The following is a 13,283-nucleotide window of genomic DNA, read 5'->3' as shown; positions in this document are numbered from 1 at the left end:
AATCTGTCAAACTGCGAGGGCATCTCTTGTGCACAGCCCTCTTCAGGTCACCCCATAGATTTTCTATTGGATTTAGGCCTGTGCCATTAAAGAACTTTAATTTTCTTCTGGTGAAGCCATTCTTTTGTTGATTTGGATGTATGCTTGGGGTCAGTGTCGTGTGGAAAGGTGAAATTCCTCTTCATCTTCAGCTTTCTAGCAGACGCCTGAAGGTTTTGGACCAAAAGTGACTGGTATTTGGAACTGTTTATAACTCCCTCCTCCTTGACTAAAGCTCCAGTTCCAGCTGAAGAAAAGCAACCCCAAAGCATGATACTGCCACCACCATGCTTCACCGTGGGGATGGTCTTCTTTTGGTGATGCAAAGTGTTATTTTTGCACCAAACGTACCTTTTGGAATTGTGGCCAAAAAGTTCGACCTTGGTCTCATCAGACCATAACACATTTTCCCACATGCTTTTGGGAGACCCGATGTATTGTTTTGCAAATTTTAGCCGGGCCTGGATGTTTTTCTGTGCAAGAAAAGGATTTCATCTCGCAACCCTACCCCATAGTCCAAACATATGGAGACTATAGAATATTGTTTTCACATGTAGTACACAACCAGTACTTGCCAGAAATCCCTGCAGCTCCTTCAGTGTTGCTGTAGGTCTCTTGGCAGCCTCACTGACCAGTTTTCGTCTCGTCTATTCATCAATTTTGGGGGGCCATCCAGTTCTTTGCAATGTCACAGTTATCCCATATTTTCTCCACTTTTTGATGACTGTCTTCAGTGTTCCATGGTATATCCAATGCTGTGGAAATTTTTTTGTACCCTTATCCTGACTGAAACCTTTCAGCAATGAGATCCCTTTGATGCTTTGAAAGCTCTCTGCGAACAATGGCTTTTGCTGTAGCAGGCAACTGAGTAAATGTCAGGAAAATCCTACTAAGACAGCTAAACTTTATTTGGGGTTAATCAGAATCTCTTTAGTTGATGGCAGGTGTGTACCCAATAAGACTGAATGCTGTAATTAAATCAAAAGGTGCATCAAAACAAAGTGTTAGTTTAAGGGTATGCACACACAACATAGCATTTAGTTTAAGGGTGTACACACTTATGCAACCAGCGTATTGCATGCTATTTTTTTTATATTTTTCCCCCCCAACAGATTTGTTATTCAAGTGAATTGTACAGGTTATAGGTCACATTGAATATGGGAAAACTTTTGAAATGATTTATTGTGGTCTCATTTTTTTATATCAATAAACCTGGCATTTTATCAGGGGTGTGTAAACTTTTTATATCCACTGTATATATTTCTTCTCCATACAACTTAAAATTGTCCAGATTTTCACATATTTCCCTCACATTTTTATTCTGTTCCTAAAATTTGTGGATTTCTAGCAAATCACTGAGGATCGAAGCCATTAATTACAAACATTAAAGTTTCAGACTACATACCCTACAGAAAACATAACAGAACACAAATCCTGTTATTCTAGCAACTTTCTAAGTTTATTAAAGCAATATTTAAAGTTATCTCTGGACCTTTGTCCTCCCACCCATTTATTTTTGGCTTTGTCCAGATTTCTTGCAAAGGGGTTTTAGAGGTATCTTCCACATTCCACACAATTTCCCACACTTTGGTATTCTAATCTAAGTTGTTCCACAAAAAACACAAAACCAGATTAATATTGCCAAAATATATCTGGCTGATCACTGCCAGCAACATCTGCAAAACAATAACACTTCTCTCACTGCACTATTCCTCTCATCTCAAATGTCCACACAAAATAAGTATTGCCCAACATATCTTGTTGATCAGTCTGCCAGCATTATTGTAAACTTGGTAACATTTACCTCACCAGTACTATGCCATTTTTTTCCTTGGTAGGATGTGTCTGCCTCTGCTCTGACCCTCAATGTTCACAAAGAGAAAAAAATTCAAACTCATTCAGGCACCTTTGCACTTACATTTGAATGCTGCAAGGTCTGTATTCTGGTGACTTTCCAGTGTTTAAGGGAACATTAATGCAAGGTAAGCTGACCCCCCCCCCCCCAGAGTGCTCACTGTGCCGCAAGCACTTTTTTCTTTTTCCCATTTTTTTTTTTAAGTAAAGAAACACTAACTACCCTGAAAAAATAAATGAGGAAAGAGCACTCCTACAAGCACTGCAAGCCTGCACCCTAGATGGCTGCCTAGTTTGTTTATGCTTAAGACCAGCCCTGCCTACTGAACTGTATTACCACCTTTCTCAAGCAGCAGGTCCTTGCTTATGATTTGATGATCATACAGGCATTTATTACACTTGAGTAATTTAGGCATTAAACACAGGTCTTTTTCAATGACAGACATCAAGACTGAAATCTAAATTATCAAACCAGCAGAAAAAAAAATGGAGGGCTATGAGAATATGCTCATAACAGGGTCTATGACATCACAGTGTATGTGCTGGTACAAGAAAAGAATGCCAAACCAGAGAAGGAGAGAGGATGAACACTAGGCTCACCATTACTAATGGCAAAGTCAACAATGTGACATGTGAACAGGGAAAGTTCAAATTTCCACCACCTCTATGATGAAACGTCTCAGTTTGCCACAATAAGCAGAGGAACATGATCAGCTTACTGTCAGTAATGATAAACAGTTTTAATTAAAACAGCTATTCATTCAGCAACTAACCACTTAATCCAGTTCATAGTTGCCGTGGAGTCCCAGCTTATCTACACACTCAATTAACACAAGGCAGACACATTCGGAATGAACACAGTGTCCCCAGCCCAACCCAAGGCACCGGCACAGCACAGGACACAAATGGAATGCACATCTCCGGACAATCTGCAATACCACCAATTCACCTTCTGTAGACAGAAAAAAAATAAGTTGACTGCCTGTGTATATATGGATGCAAAAGTCATCTCATTTTCCCTGGTCATGACTGAGAAGGGCCTCAAGACCAGTACATTTACCCAGTTAACATGTTTCAATATCAAACATAGTGGTCCATAACTACAGAGCTTCCGTATATGAAATTAGAAGTTATGTACTCACCATAACGTTCCATCTGAGTAGGTATCTTCATCTGTCTGCAACCTTTGGGATACGGATCCGATCTCGGATCCGAGCCGGCAACTTCTATCACAGCATAGATCCGAGCTCCTAGCTCCTCCCTTTACCCATAATCCCCTGCCAACCCTGACTGACCTCAGATCAAGTTTGCCCCATAGCACAGCTAATACTGTGTCCCAGAGGGAACTAATCTAAAGAACCCCAAGTAAGATCATTTTGCTCAGGGGGAAGGAGGGGGGGATGGTTGCAGACAAATGAAGATACCTACTTAGATGGAACGTTATGGTGAGTACATAACTTCTAAATCTGAAGTAGGACTTCATTTGTCAGCAACCTTTGGGACGGAGTCCCCAGCTACCTAAATCTTGGGTGGCCTTCATGGAAGGATATTCCGGAGCACTGCAGAGCCAAAAGACGCCCTACCTCGGGAGACAATATCTACTTTGTAGTGGCTTATAAAGGCATGAGATGAAGCCCAAGTGGCTGCGGAACAAATGTCATCCAGAGAAACTCTAGCCTTGAAAGCAGCCGATGTAGCAATGGCCCTCGTAGAATAAGCACGGACTCCCTGAGGTACAGGCCTTCCCGAGCTCTGATATGCTAAGAGAATACAACTAGATATCCATCGGGAGAGGGTAACCTTAGAAACCGACTTGCCGAAGTTGTTTTTGGCAAAGGAGACAAACAACTGATCGGATTGTCTATGACCAGTAGTTCGATGAGTATAAAAACGTAGTTGTCTGTGCACGTCTAAAGAGTGCAGCTTATCCTCTCCTTTGTTTTGATAGTTGGGGAAGAATACTGGAAGATTAATATATTGATTAATGTTAGCTTCCGACGATACCTTAGGTAGAAAAGATGGATTGATCCTGAGGTGAACTCTGTCTGGGTGGAAGACCAAATACGGTGGTTTGACACAGAGAGCCTGGAGTTCCGAGACCCTCTTGGCTGAAGTTATGGCCACCAAAAAGGCCGTTTTCCAAGAGAGGTATTTAAGATCAACAGTGGCCGCCGGCTCAAAAGGGGGGCTAGTCAAGGCCTGAAAATCTAGAACAGACGCTACAGGCGCTGTAAAAGGATCTAAATGACGGTGCTCCACCCAGATGGAAAAACGTTTCCATTTACTCCGATAGACCCTTATGGTGGAGGGCTTGTGAGCTGCTACTAGGATGGCTTTGACTGGTGATGAAATTCCGGGAGTCCTTATCAAGAGTGGAACTGAAGCAACTAAGCCGTCAGCTTTAGGTTGGCCAGGTTCGGAGTCGGAAGACCCAGGGGGTGTGAGATGAGATCCGGAAGGGGATCCAGCATCCAGGGCGGATGAATCAGGTGAGACCATAGGTAAAGGAACCACGTCTGACGAGGCCAGAATGGGGCAATGAGGATCATCTTGCTCCCCAACTGACTGGCTTTCTGCAATAGTTTCAACATCAGGGGCAGAGGTGGGTAAACATAAAGCAGACCGGGAGGCCAAGCATGAACCAGAGAGTCTCTCGGGGACTCCCCCGGAGGGGGGATCAGAGCGAAGTAATTGTTGCATTTGGTATTTGAGTGAGAGGCAAAAAGATCGCAACAAGGTCGCCCCCATCGGACAAATATTTGCTCTGCTACTAGAGGATTGAGAGACCACTCGTAAGGAGTCAGGATAGTACGACTGAGCCTGTCCGCTAATATGTTGGACCATCCCGGAATGTGCATTGCGATGAGAAAGCGGTTGGTGGATATCTCCCATTCCCACACTCTCATGGCCTCACGGCAGAGTGGGTAAGACCTGGTTCCCCCCTGTTTGTTGATGTACCAGACGACTGAAATGTTGTCCGTCTGAACCGCAATCGTCCCCACTGGAAGAGGGTTGTGAAGTGCTTGCAACATTAAAAGCACCGCCCTCATCTCCAGAACGTTGATATGCAAAGAGGTCTCTATGTCGTTCCACGTGCCTTGGACTGTTCTGCCCGAATAGTGCCCCCCCCCACCCCAGGCGAGAAGCGTCTGTGGTCACTGTGGCGACTGGCGGAGGCAGCGAGAAGGGGCGTCCCGTGTGGAGATTGGAGGACTGGAGCCACCACACGAGCGACCTTCTGCAAACCCTGCTTAGGGGGATGGGATGAGACAGGGGATTGCGAGATAGGGACCATTGTACCTGGAGGGTCCATTGTATGACCCTCATATTCAACCGGGCCAATGGCAGCAGCGGAATTGCTGCCGCCATGGATCCTAGAGCCCTCAGGACCAATTCCGCCGAAGGAGCTTGAAGTTGAAGGATGGCCTGCACATGCAACCTCAGGTTCTGAAGCCGATCTGAAGTCAAGAAAGCAAGCATCAGTCTGGAGTCCAACCTTGCCCCTATGAAATCCAACACTTGTGTAGGAGCCAGGGAGGACTTAGCCGTGTTGATGGTCAACTCTAAGAGTGGAGCCAGATTGAGGAAGTAATCCCTGCATGAGCAAAGAAGATGCCTTCATCCAGTCATCCAGGTACGGAAAGACCTGAATTCTCTGGCGTCTCAGGTGGGCCGCTATCGCTGCCAAGACCTTGGTGAACACCCTGGGGGCTGAGGTGAGACCAAAGGGAAGGGCCCTGAACTGGAAAAGGCTGGTTCCCAGCCGAAAGCGGAGAAACTTCCTGGAGCGTCTGTCTATGAGAATATGATAGTACGCATCCTTAAGGTCTATTGAGCACATCCAGTCGTTCTCCTGTAGTAGTGGGAGGATAGATTGCAGGGTGACCATCCGGAAATTTACTTTTGGTACTGCCAGGTTCAAGAGAGAGAGGTCCAAGATGGGCCTCACGTCCCCCATCTTTTTTGGCACCAGAAAGAACCTGGAGTAAAACCCTGATCAATGCTGATCTGGGGGGACGGGCTGGACGGCTCTTTTTTTGTAAGAGCTGCTGAATTTCTGCAGCAGCCGCCTCCCTCTGATTGGGTGGTACATCGGGGAGGCTTCTGATTCTGGGGGTTACAAAAAAGGGAATTTGGTATCCTCTGGATATAACCCGAAGCACCCAGCGATCCGTTGTTATGGACTCCCACATTGCTAGGTGCTTCGAAAAACGTCCCCCGACTGCCCCCAGAGTGGAGCAGCCGGGTAACCCCTCAGGGGTTCTGCGTGGGCCTCTCAAAGAAAGGTTCTCTGGACCCAAAATTCCTGGGACCCCCTCTGCCTCTAGGGCGGCATCCTCCCTGTCCTCCTCTGCCACGAGAGGACTGGTTGTCCGGAGCAGACTGGGATTGATGCGATTTCCGGAACCACATCTTCTTCTGACCCTTTTGGTTCTTGGTAAAGGACCTCTGGGGAGCAGAGAAGCGGACTCCGATGGCAGACAACGTCTTCCCGTCTTTCTCGCTCTGGACAAGGGTGTCGCAAATGGTTTTGCCAAACAAAGCAGAACCATCAAAAGGGGCATTCGCAAATGATGCCTTAAAGGGTTCCGAGAAGTCACAATGTCGGAGCCAGGCTTGCCTCCTCATGACCAGCCCGACTCCGCCTGCTCTAGCGGCTCCCTCAGTGGCATGAGACAAGAGTCGCATAGAGGTGTTGGAAATAGTACGTAGGGTGGACATTTGGGAGGAGTACAGTTGCTTGTCCCCTTCTGACATGGACCCTGGGGGGGAAGCAGCGTATTCTTTAATTAGATCCTGCTGCATCCGAATGACGTTTGCCATATAGGTCATGGCCCTCAAACAGAAGGTCGCTGAACTGAAGGCCTGCTTCCCAAGGCGGTCCATCGCACGAGACTCCTTGCTCGCCGGATGAACCATGGGGCTCTCCTGAGCCAACTCTCTCTTGGTGGCTGCCGCCACCAACATGGCATCCACAAAGGGACCTTTGCTCCAATGGGTTCTCTCTGACGGGAGCGGCTCAAGATTTTGTCCGGGCACTTGGGAATAGGCTCTACAGTGTCCGGCTCCCTCCAAGCCCTAGTGGCTATAAGATCCACCAAGGGGTTGGGGGGAGGGGACACCCAAGAGGTAGATGGCCCTGCCTCGAACGCCTCTAGGAATACAGACTCGTCGGAGGAAGCCTTGGGGGCTGACCACCCCCCCCCCGATTCTGAGCATTTCCATGATGTCTCCAAAGGAGACATCCTTAGGGGGTGACCTTGGGAGCCTTCCCATTCATCCAAGTCCGTATCTTCAGTGAGGGACTCAGGGGAATCCACGTGCCTCCTTTTGCACTTTGACTTGCAAGGAACCTCCTCGGGGGGGCTGTCCGAGGAGTCCTCACCAGCAATATCTTGTTCCAATGGAACACCTAGAGGCGCTGAAGCAGGCTGCCCTGAAGGCCGGGTGAGGGGAGCCAGGACCAGCTGAGAGGGAGTGCAGGGAGGAGCCGAAGCCAGGACCGGAGGCCTGGATGTACTCAACAGTACCCTCTCCACCACCACGAAAGCAGAGGGGGAGCTGCTCTCTGACGGATCCGAGATCAGACTCCCACTCGGATCCGAGGCGGGGATCGGACCCGGGGCCGAGACTGTCGGATCCGAAGGACCCGCGCACTCCGACCGGGATGGGGCCGAAAGCACACCGAGTCCCTCGGATCCGAAGCTCGGCCCACGGCTCCGAGAGGTCGGATCCGACAAACTCGAGGGAATAGTCGGAGCCGAAGTGCCTAGCACTGTCGGCTCCGACCCACCCCCGGATCCAACCTGGCTCGGCTCCGACAGCTCCGAACCCGGGAGTCAGGTCGGAGAAGGAGCGATAGGAGCAAAAAAGGGGGTCGGGCTCCCCTCCGGAGGGGGGGGGGGAGGCAAGAGCACTCCCAACTGCATCTGGGCCTGGATGAACCTCCTCATCATCCGGTCCATGTCTGCATCCAACATACTGAAGGTGGACCTCGAGGAGGCCACCGAGGCAGGCCTGGAGTGCCGCCTCGATGACCTCGACGGGGACCGGGTCACCTCCTCTTCAGGTCCCGGTGAGAAGAAAGGGGATCGGATCCGAGGAGGAGGTGAACCAGAAACCCTGGAGGGAGAAGCCCGTTTGGAAGGCGGGGCTGAGGAGGAGTCTTCGGCCCGCCGCTTAAGGTGCTTCTCCCGCCGCTTCTCTTTCCTGGCCTCCCTCACCTCCGAAGCCACAGTGGGAGGTTGAGTCCCGGTCGGAGGGAGGGGGGCAGGAGTGGCCGCTACCGAAGACTGGGTAGTGGTCACAGAAGTACAGGAGGCCGGAGCCGGGTCTGGGGGCAAAAGGCCCGCCAGAACCAGATTTGACCTCCGATCCTTAAGTGCCCTGGGGTTGAACGCGGCGCAAATCACACAACCCGAGGAGAGGTGTTCAACCCCAAGGCACCTAACGCACAGAGTGTGGCCATCAGCCGGTGAAAGCTTGTGACCACACTCGGTGCATTTCGAAAAAATAGCTTTAGGGGCCTCCGACATCACTAAAGAAAAACGCACACGTTAGGCCCCTACACACAACGCACACACACACTGTGACCAGCGAGGGCAGGGAGGAGAAATAAAGATAACAATTTTAAGCTAATTTAAGCTAAAGTAGTTAAAATAGGACCAGGGAACACCTAAACACACACACAAACACTCGGTTAAAAAGAGTACAAGAAAGAAATTAAAATTTTCTTTTCTCACAAGAATACACCAAGAGCTCTGGAATCTAGCTGTTGCTTGAAGAGCGGCAAACTAGATCTGAGGTCAGTCAGGGTTGGCAGGGGATTATGGGTAAAGGGAGGAGCTAGGAGCTCTGATCTATGCTGTGACAGAAGTTGCCGGCTCGGATCCGAGATCGGATCCGTATCCCAAAGGTTGCTGACAAATGAAGTCCTACTTCAGATCTATATTTTTGTGATGAACAGAGTTGTACAGGAAGATATTACTTAGCGTTTTAGAACATCAAACCATAAAAACAATTAAGCCATAATTAAGCCACTAACAATTTACTACTCAGTGTTCAAATAAATATTGATACAAATACAAACCATTGAAACAAAGGCATAATGAACTTACACTTTCAGCATCTTCTACATCCCTTCTTAGTCCTTCTACTTCTTGCTCCAATGAGCCTACTTTCAGGTGCATCTAAAAAAAAAAGGGGGGTGGGGCTTAGTACAACAAACTACACAGTATGTGTCTACATTGCAAAAAAAGTTTTTATGTTGTTCAGATGTCTTTCAGCTGTAGCATTAAAACCAAGTGACCTCAAACTTTCTAACTGAGAATTCCCAGCATTGCCTGGTTCCATGGTGCAGAGGGATGAAGCCATGAATGCAATCCGGGTGAGAGGTTCAGTTAGTGACCCCAGCAGTGGATGAGTTAGGCATGGAAGGGGATGAACAGCCATGGCTCACTCACCTCTCACTGGGGCTGGGAGGGGTTTGTATGCACTTGGATGCATACTAGGTTGGTTCAATCACCCTGGTGGAGACCAGAGAAACCATTGCTCATACCTTAAGATTACGGTTGGGCCACTTGGAGGTAGCATCCCTTGTGGAAGTAAAATATCCCCTATGTATGGCTATCTGCACATCTCTCCCCAGTGTCTAGCAGGGTTGTGAGGATGACAGGGCTGGGGAGGAAAAAAAGAAAAGTGCAACCTTCCCCAGATGGCTACCCAAATGAGAGCCACTCTTGGCTCAGCCTCCCCAGTGATACAGCAGAGTGGGTTACTTGAATGAGCGGGACAGATGGTTGACAGACAGCAGGGACAAAGCTATAAAAGACTGCTACTACACTGCAATGAAGTCTTTGGATCTCCCCAAGATTAAGAAAAAATGTGCAAGGTCTCCTGGCTCCATGGCACAAATGAATAAAGCCAAAACTTATTTGCTACTTAATTTGTAAAAGGAAATTCTATGACATTTTAAGGCATAACTACAGCAGACAGATAGTTTTATCCAGTTCAGATTTTAGTGTCAAGCAGTGGTGTGTGTGTATGTGTGTGTGTGTACAGAGGTCCACACTGGTTAAAATAATACTAGTTGACCAATCATATCTATTGCAGCTGACACACCTTCAAAAAATTGACAAAATCAAAAATTCAGTCTTAAAACCAGGAAATAAGATAACACAAAGCATATCTAACCAATCCTAATCTATTTTTTTTTTTGCAGATATGAAAAGACCGTGGAAATAAATTTGAACGGCCTATTCTCATATCTATTTCCACAAAAATTTTTTTCAATTTATACTTTCAGTGCACATTATAAAAGAGAAGGACCACAGTTGGCTTCAGTTTTTACCATATAAATTTTTATTAAAAAATAATGTTCCAACTGAACTAGTTTTGAGCTGGTCTACACATAGATAAGTAAACAATCTAATGGTTATCTTAAAGCTATGAGGGGAAAGTCCAGTACTTTAACCTAATTGTTCTGCTTGCATACTGATAGATCAGCATTCTCATAATAATACTATCAGTTTGTTATATTACACATCAGACTTGTCCTTTAATAAATAGTGATTAGGGAAGTCTTTAAATACTACGATCGGTTTTTCAGTGTTGATTATGTTTTGGCCGTAGCCATGGTTAAGGACGTCTGTCGCTACAGTGTCCTAAACTTGCATAAGGTCCTTAGCATACTATTGACCAAGTTTGATTGGCTATTTGAAATTTATATAAACCATTGATTGGTTTATCCAGTTAACCTCTTAAATAATGTACCGTGAAAGCGGACGTACATATTTTTTCGGACTTTATGAGCCTATTCTCCCCAAGTAAGCTTAGATATTATTCTTTAAAAAAAAAAAAAAAAAGTTTTGGGTAAATTATTATACTTAATCATGGAAGTAAAAGAACTAAATATACATCTATACATTGCATACATTTACTGAATCTGAATTATGTAGAGTTAACATTCTATGATCTGTATAACTTGAACCAGCACAGGATATTTGCAGTACGTTTTAATTAATTTTTCTCATTGGTTATTAGAACTTTTCCTAGATTAGGATTGGTTAGATATGTTTTCTGTTATCTTATTTCCTGATTTTAAGACTGAATTTTTGATTTGTCAATTTTTTGAAGGTGTGTCAGCTGCAATAGATATGATTGGTCAACTAGTATTATTTTAACCAGTATGGACCTCTGTACTACATGATCTGAAGAAGGCGAAGTCTCACCAAAAGTGCTCATCTATGTACTCAGGCTTTATTTTATTTGTAAAAAAATTAAACTAGGTTTGTCTCCAAGCCTTTATGTCTTCATAAAGTTGCAGCCGTGGTACTGTTTCAGGATTTTTTACAGTTATATTTTTACTTTGGTCTTGGAGAGTTTTGAACAGGTTGGCCACCTGGAAACCAAACAGTAAATCTTTTCCAAGCAAGAGTCTAGAATTTTACATTTGAAATTTTCAGGGATAGGCTGACTGCAATGCTATCCATATCTGCAAATAACAGAACCAGTGGCAGCTGCCACAGAAGAAGCATTTACAGCATGACAACTGCATTTAATGAATGTGGCGTCTGGCAATTTGGGGGGCCTATAATAGTAAGCTCTACATTTCATACTTAGAATCCACTGTATGGGGGTCTGGTATAACTAAGGAATGCAGGACAGAGATCAAGTACTTTGTCATCTGTCTGGTAATTAATTGCCCAAGAGTAGCAGAGGTGAACCCCCCTCCCCCCCAATCCATAGCCCAATTTTTTTTCAGTAGGTAGGGCACTTCCACTGGGCAGAAGCTTAGAGGGATTATCTGGAGAGAGAGAGAGATTGCAGAGGGGTCTGCCGCTGGATTCTATACAAATATTTTAGGTCATCATGATCCTTGTAAAATCTGTCTGGTCTCTTAGTAGCTGGTGACTGAGAATCATGTGCACCAAAACACGTTCTGGAAAGCCCCAAGGACACAATGGACTGGAGAAGGGACAGGGGTACCCATCTCCAAGAGGGTGTAATACCTCTTCTGAATATCAGGGAGCTGTGTGGATTGCCATTCATAGTTCATCATGTCCTGTATACTCACCCAAAAGGAAACTTCAACAGGGCAATCCAGTGAAGGGGAGTCCTCTTCAATGGAAGAGATTTGTCCTGAAGAATGCAGCTGAGAGTAGTCCAGAGAATGGTCAGAGTCACAGTTCTGTTCCTCATCAGAAGAGAAGGAAACCCCAGTGTAAGTTTTTGAGGAGTAGCTTGTGGTTGTGCAGACCAAAAGAAAAAAGGTTTCAAAGACATAATAGTTTTGAATAACCCTTTGAGAAGTCTAGCTACTCCTTTTTCCCTAGCTCCTAAGGGAGAGGTCACACGCCTGTTTTTTTTTCTTTCTTTTTAGGTGTGACATCTGACTGGTTGAGATGCAGAAGTTCAGAACCCTGACTGACTTCTGTTAGGGAGCCTGAGATCTCTTTCACAACTAAAATTTGAGGGACAGCATGGGGTCATTCGGAAATGATGAGAAGCAGTTCCTTGAATGAATCATCTGCAAGGCATCTGGAGCCATACTGGTATATGACGGGGTCTCTGTAGTGGGCAACCAAGAAGTAGCATAAGGAACTGCAGGTTCTGCAACCTCATTAGGTACATTGGAGTCAGATATGTTGGACTGTAGATGCATTCAATGCCTCTAGTTTTTTCTTTGGTGGGAAAGGGACATCCAAGGATGCAGTCAGCCAATTTGGACTGGGCCAAGAGTTTAAGACACTGAGACTTGAGAAAGTGTTGAGAGTAAAAGGCCTCACCCTGAGGGTTTTGGGAATGAATGACTGACAGATTGAGCACGACTTGTAACAGTGTTCTGGGCCTACACAAAAAAAAAGACACTTGTATAAGACCTTGCACAGAATCTGCCTACACAGGTGTCACACTTACCTAGCTGACATCTGCAACTTTCAACAAAATATCATAAGCAAAAAGGAAGGTTCCCCAATGGGGCACTTATCTGGATAAACGAATGAAGCAAAGGTACTGACAAACCAGACAATCTGATGGATGCACGACCTGCGTTCTGGTTGGCAGCAAGATAGTCTTAGGATGCACGCACATACATCTGTCTACATACTCCAACATATATGAGCTGAGGTCATGCATCAGACATATGACCTAGGGAAGGTAAAGCTTTCGTATTCTGGCCAAATGTCAGCACTGACAACTCATATGCCAGGAATACTGCAACAGTGACTTCAGTCAGGACATCAATCTGGTCACTACTTAATTCCTGACCTCAAATGATATTGCAAATCGTTAATTTGTATGTTTACAACTGTAAATTAAATTTAATATTAGGACTTCGTTGAAGGTTGTGCGTTAAGCCCGGCAAGCCAGCACGTAAAAATCTACTGCCA

The 13,283-nt window shown here is 45.9% G+C and overlaps 1 protein-coding gene across 1 annotated transcript in view; it reads right to left on the bottom strand.

The window, feature by feature from the left end:
- KTN1 (kinectin 1) overlaps positions 1 to 13,283 on the bottom strand; it is a gene marked incomplete in the record, with an annotated part of 2,305,074 nt that overhangs the window by 327,523 nt on the left and 1,964,268 nt on the right. Inside the window, 1 exon segment of the mRNA XM_044074427.1 lies at positions 9,012 to 9,083. Coding sequence (XP_043930362.1) covers positions 9,012 to 9,083 — 72 coding nt within the window.

This window comes from Protopterus annectens, chromosome 6.part0 (assembly GCF_019279795.1).
Source record: "Protopterus annectens isolate FY-2018-M chromosome 6.part0, PAN1.0, whole genome shotgun sequence".
Taxonomy (NCBI): Eukaryota; Metazoa; Chordata; order Ceratodontiformes; family Protopteridae; genus Protopterus; species Protopterus annectens.
This window is presented reverse-complemented; position numbering and strand designations above follow the sequence as displayed.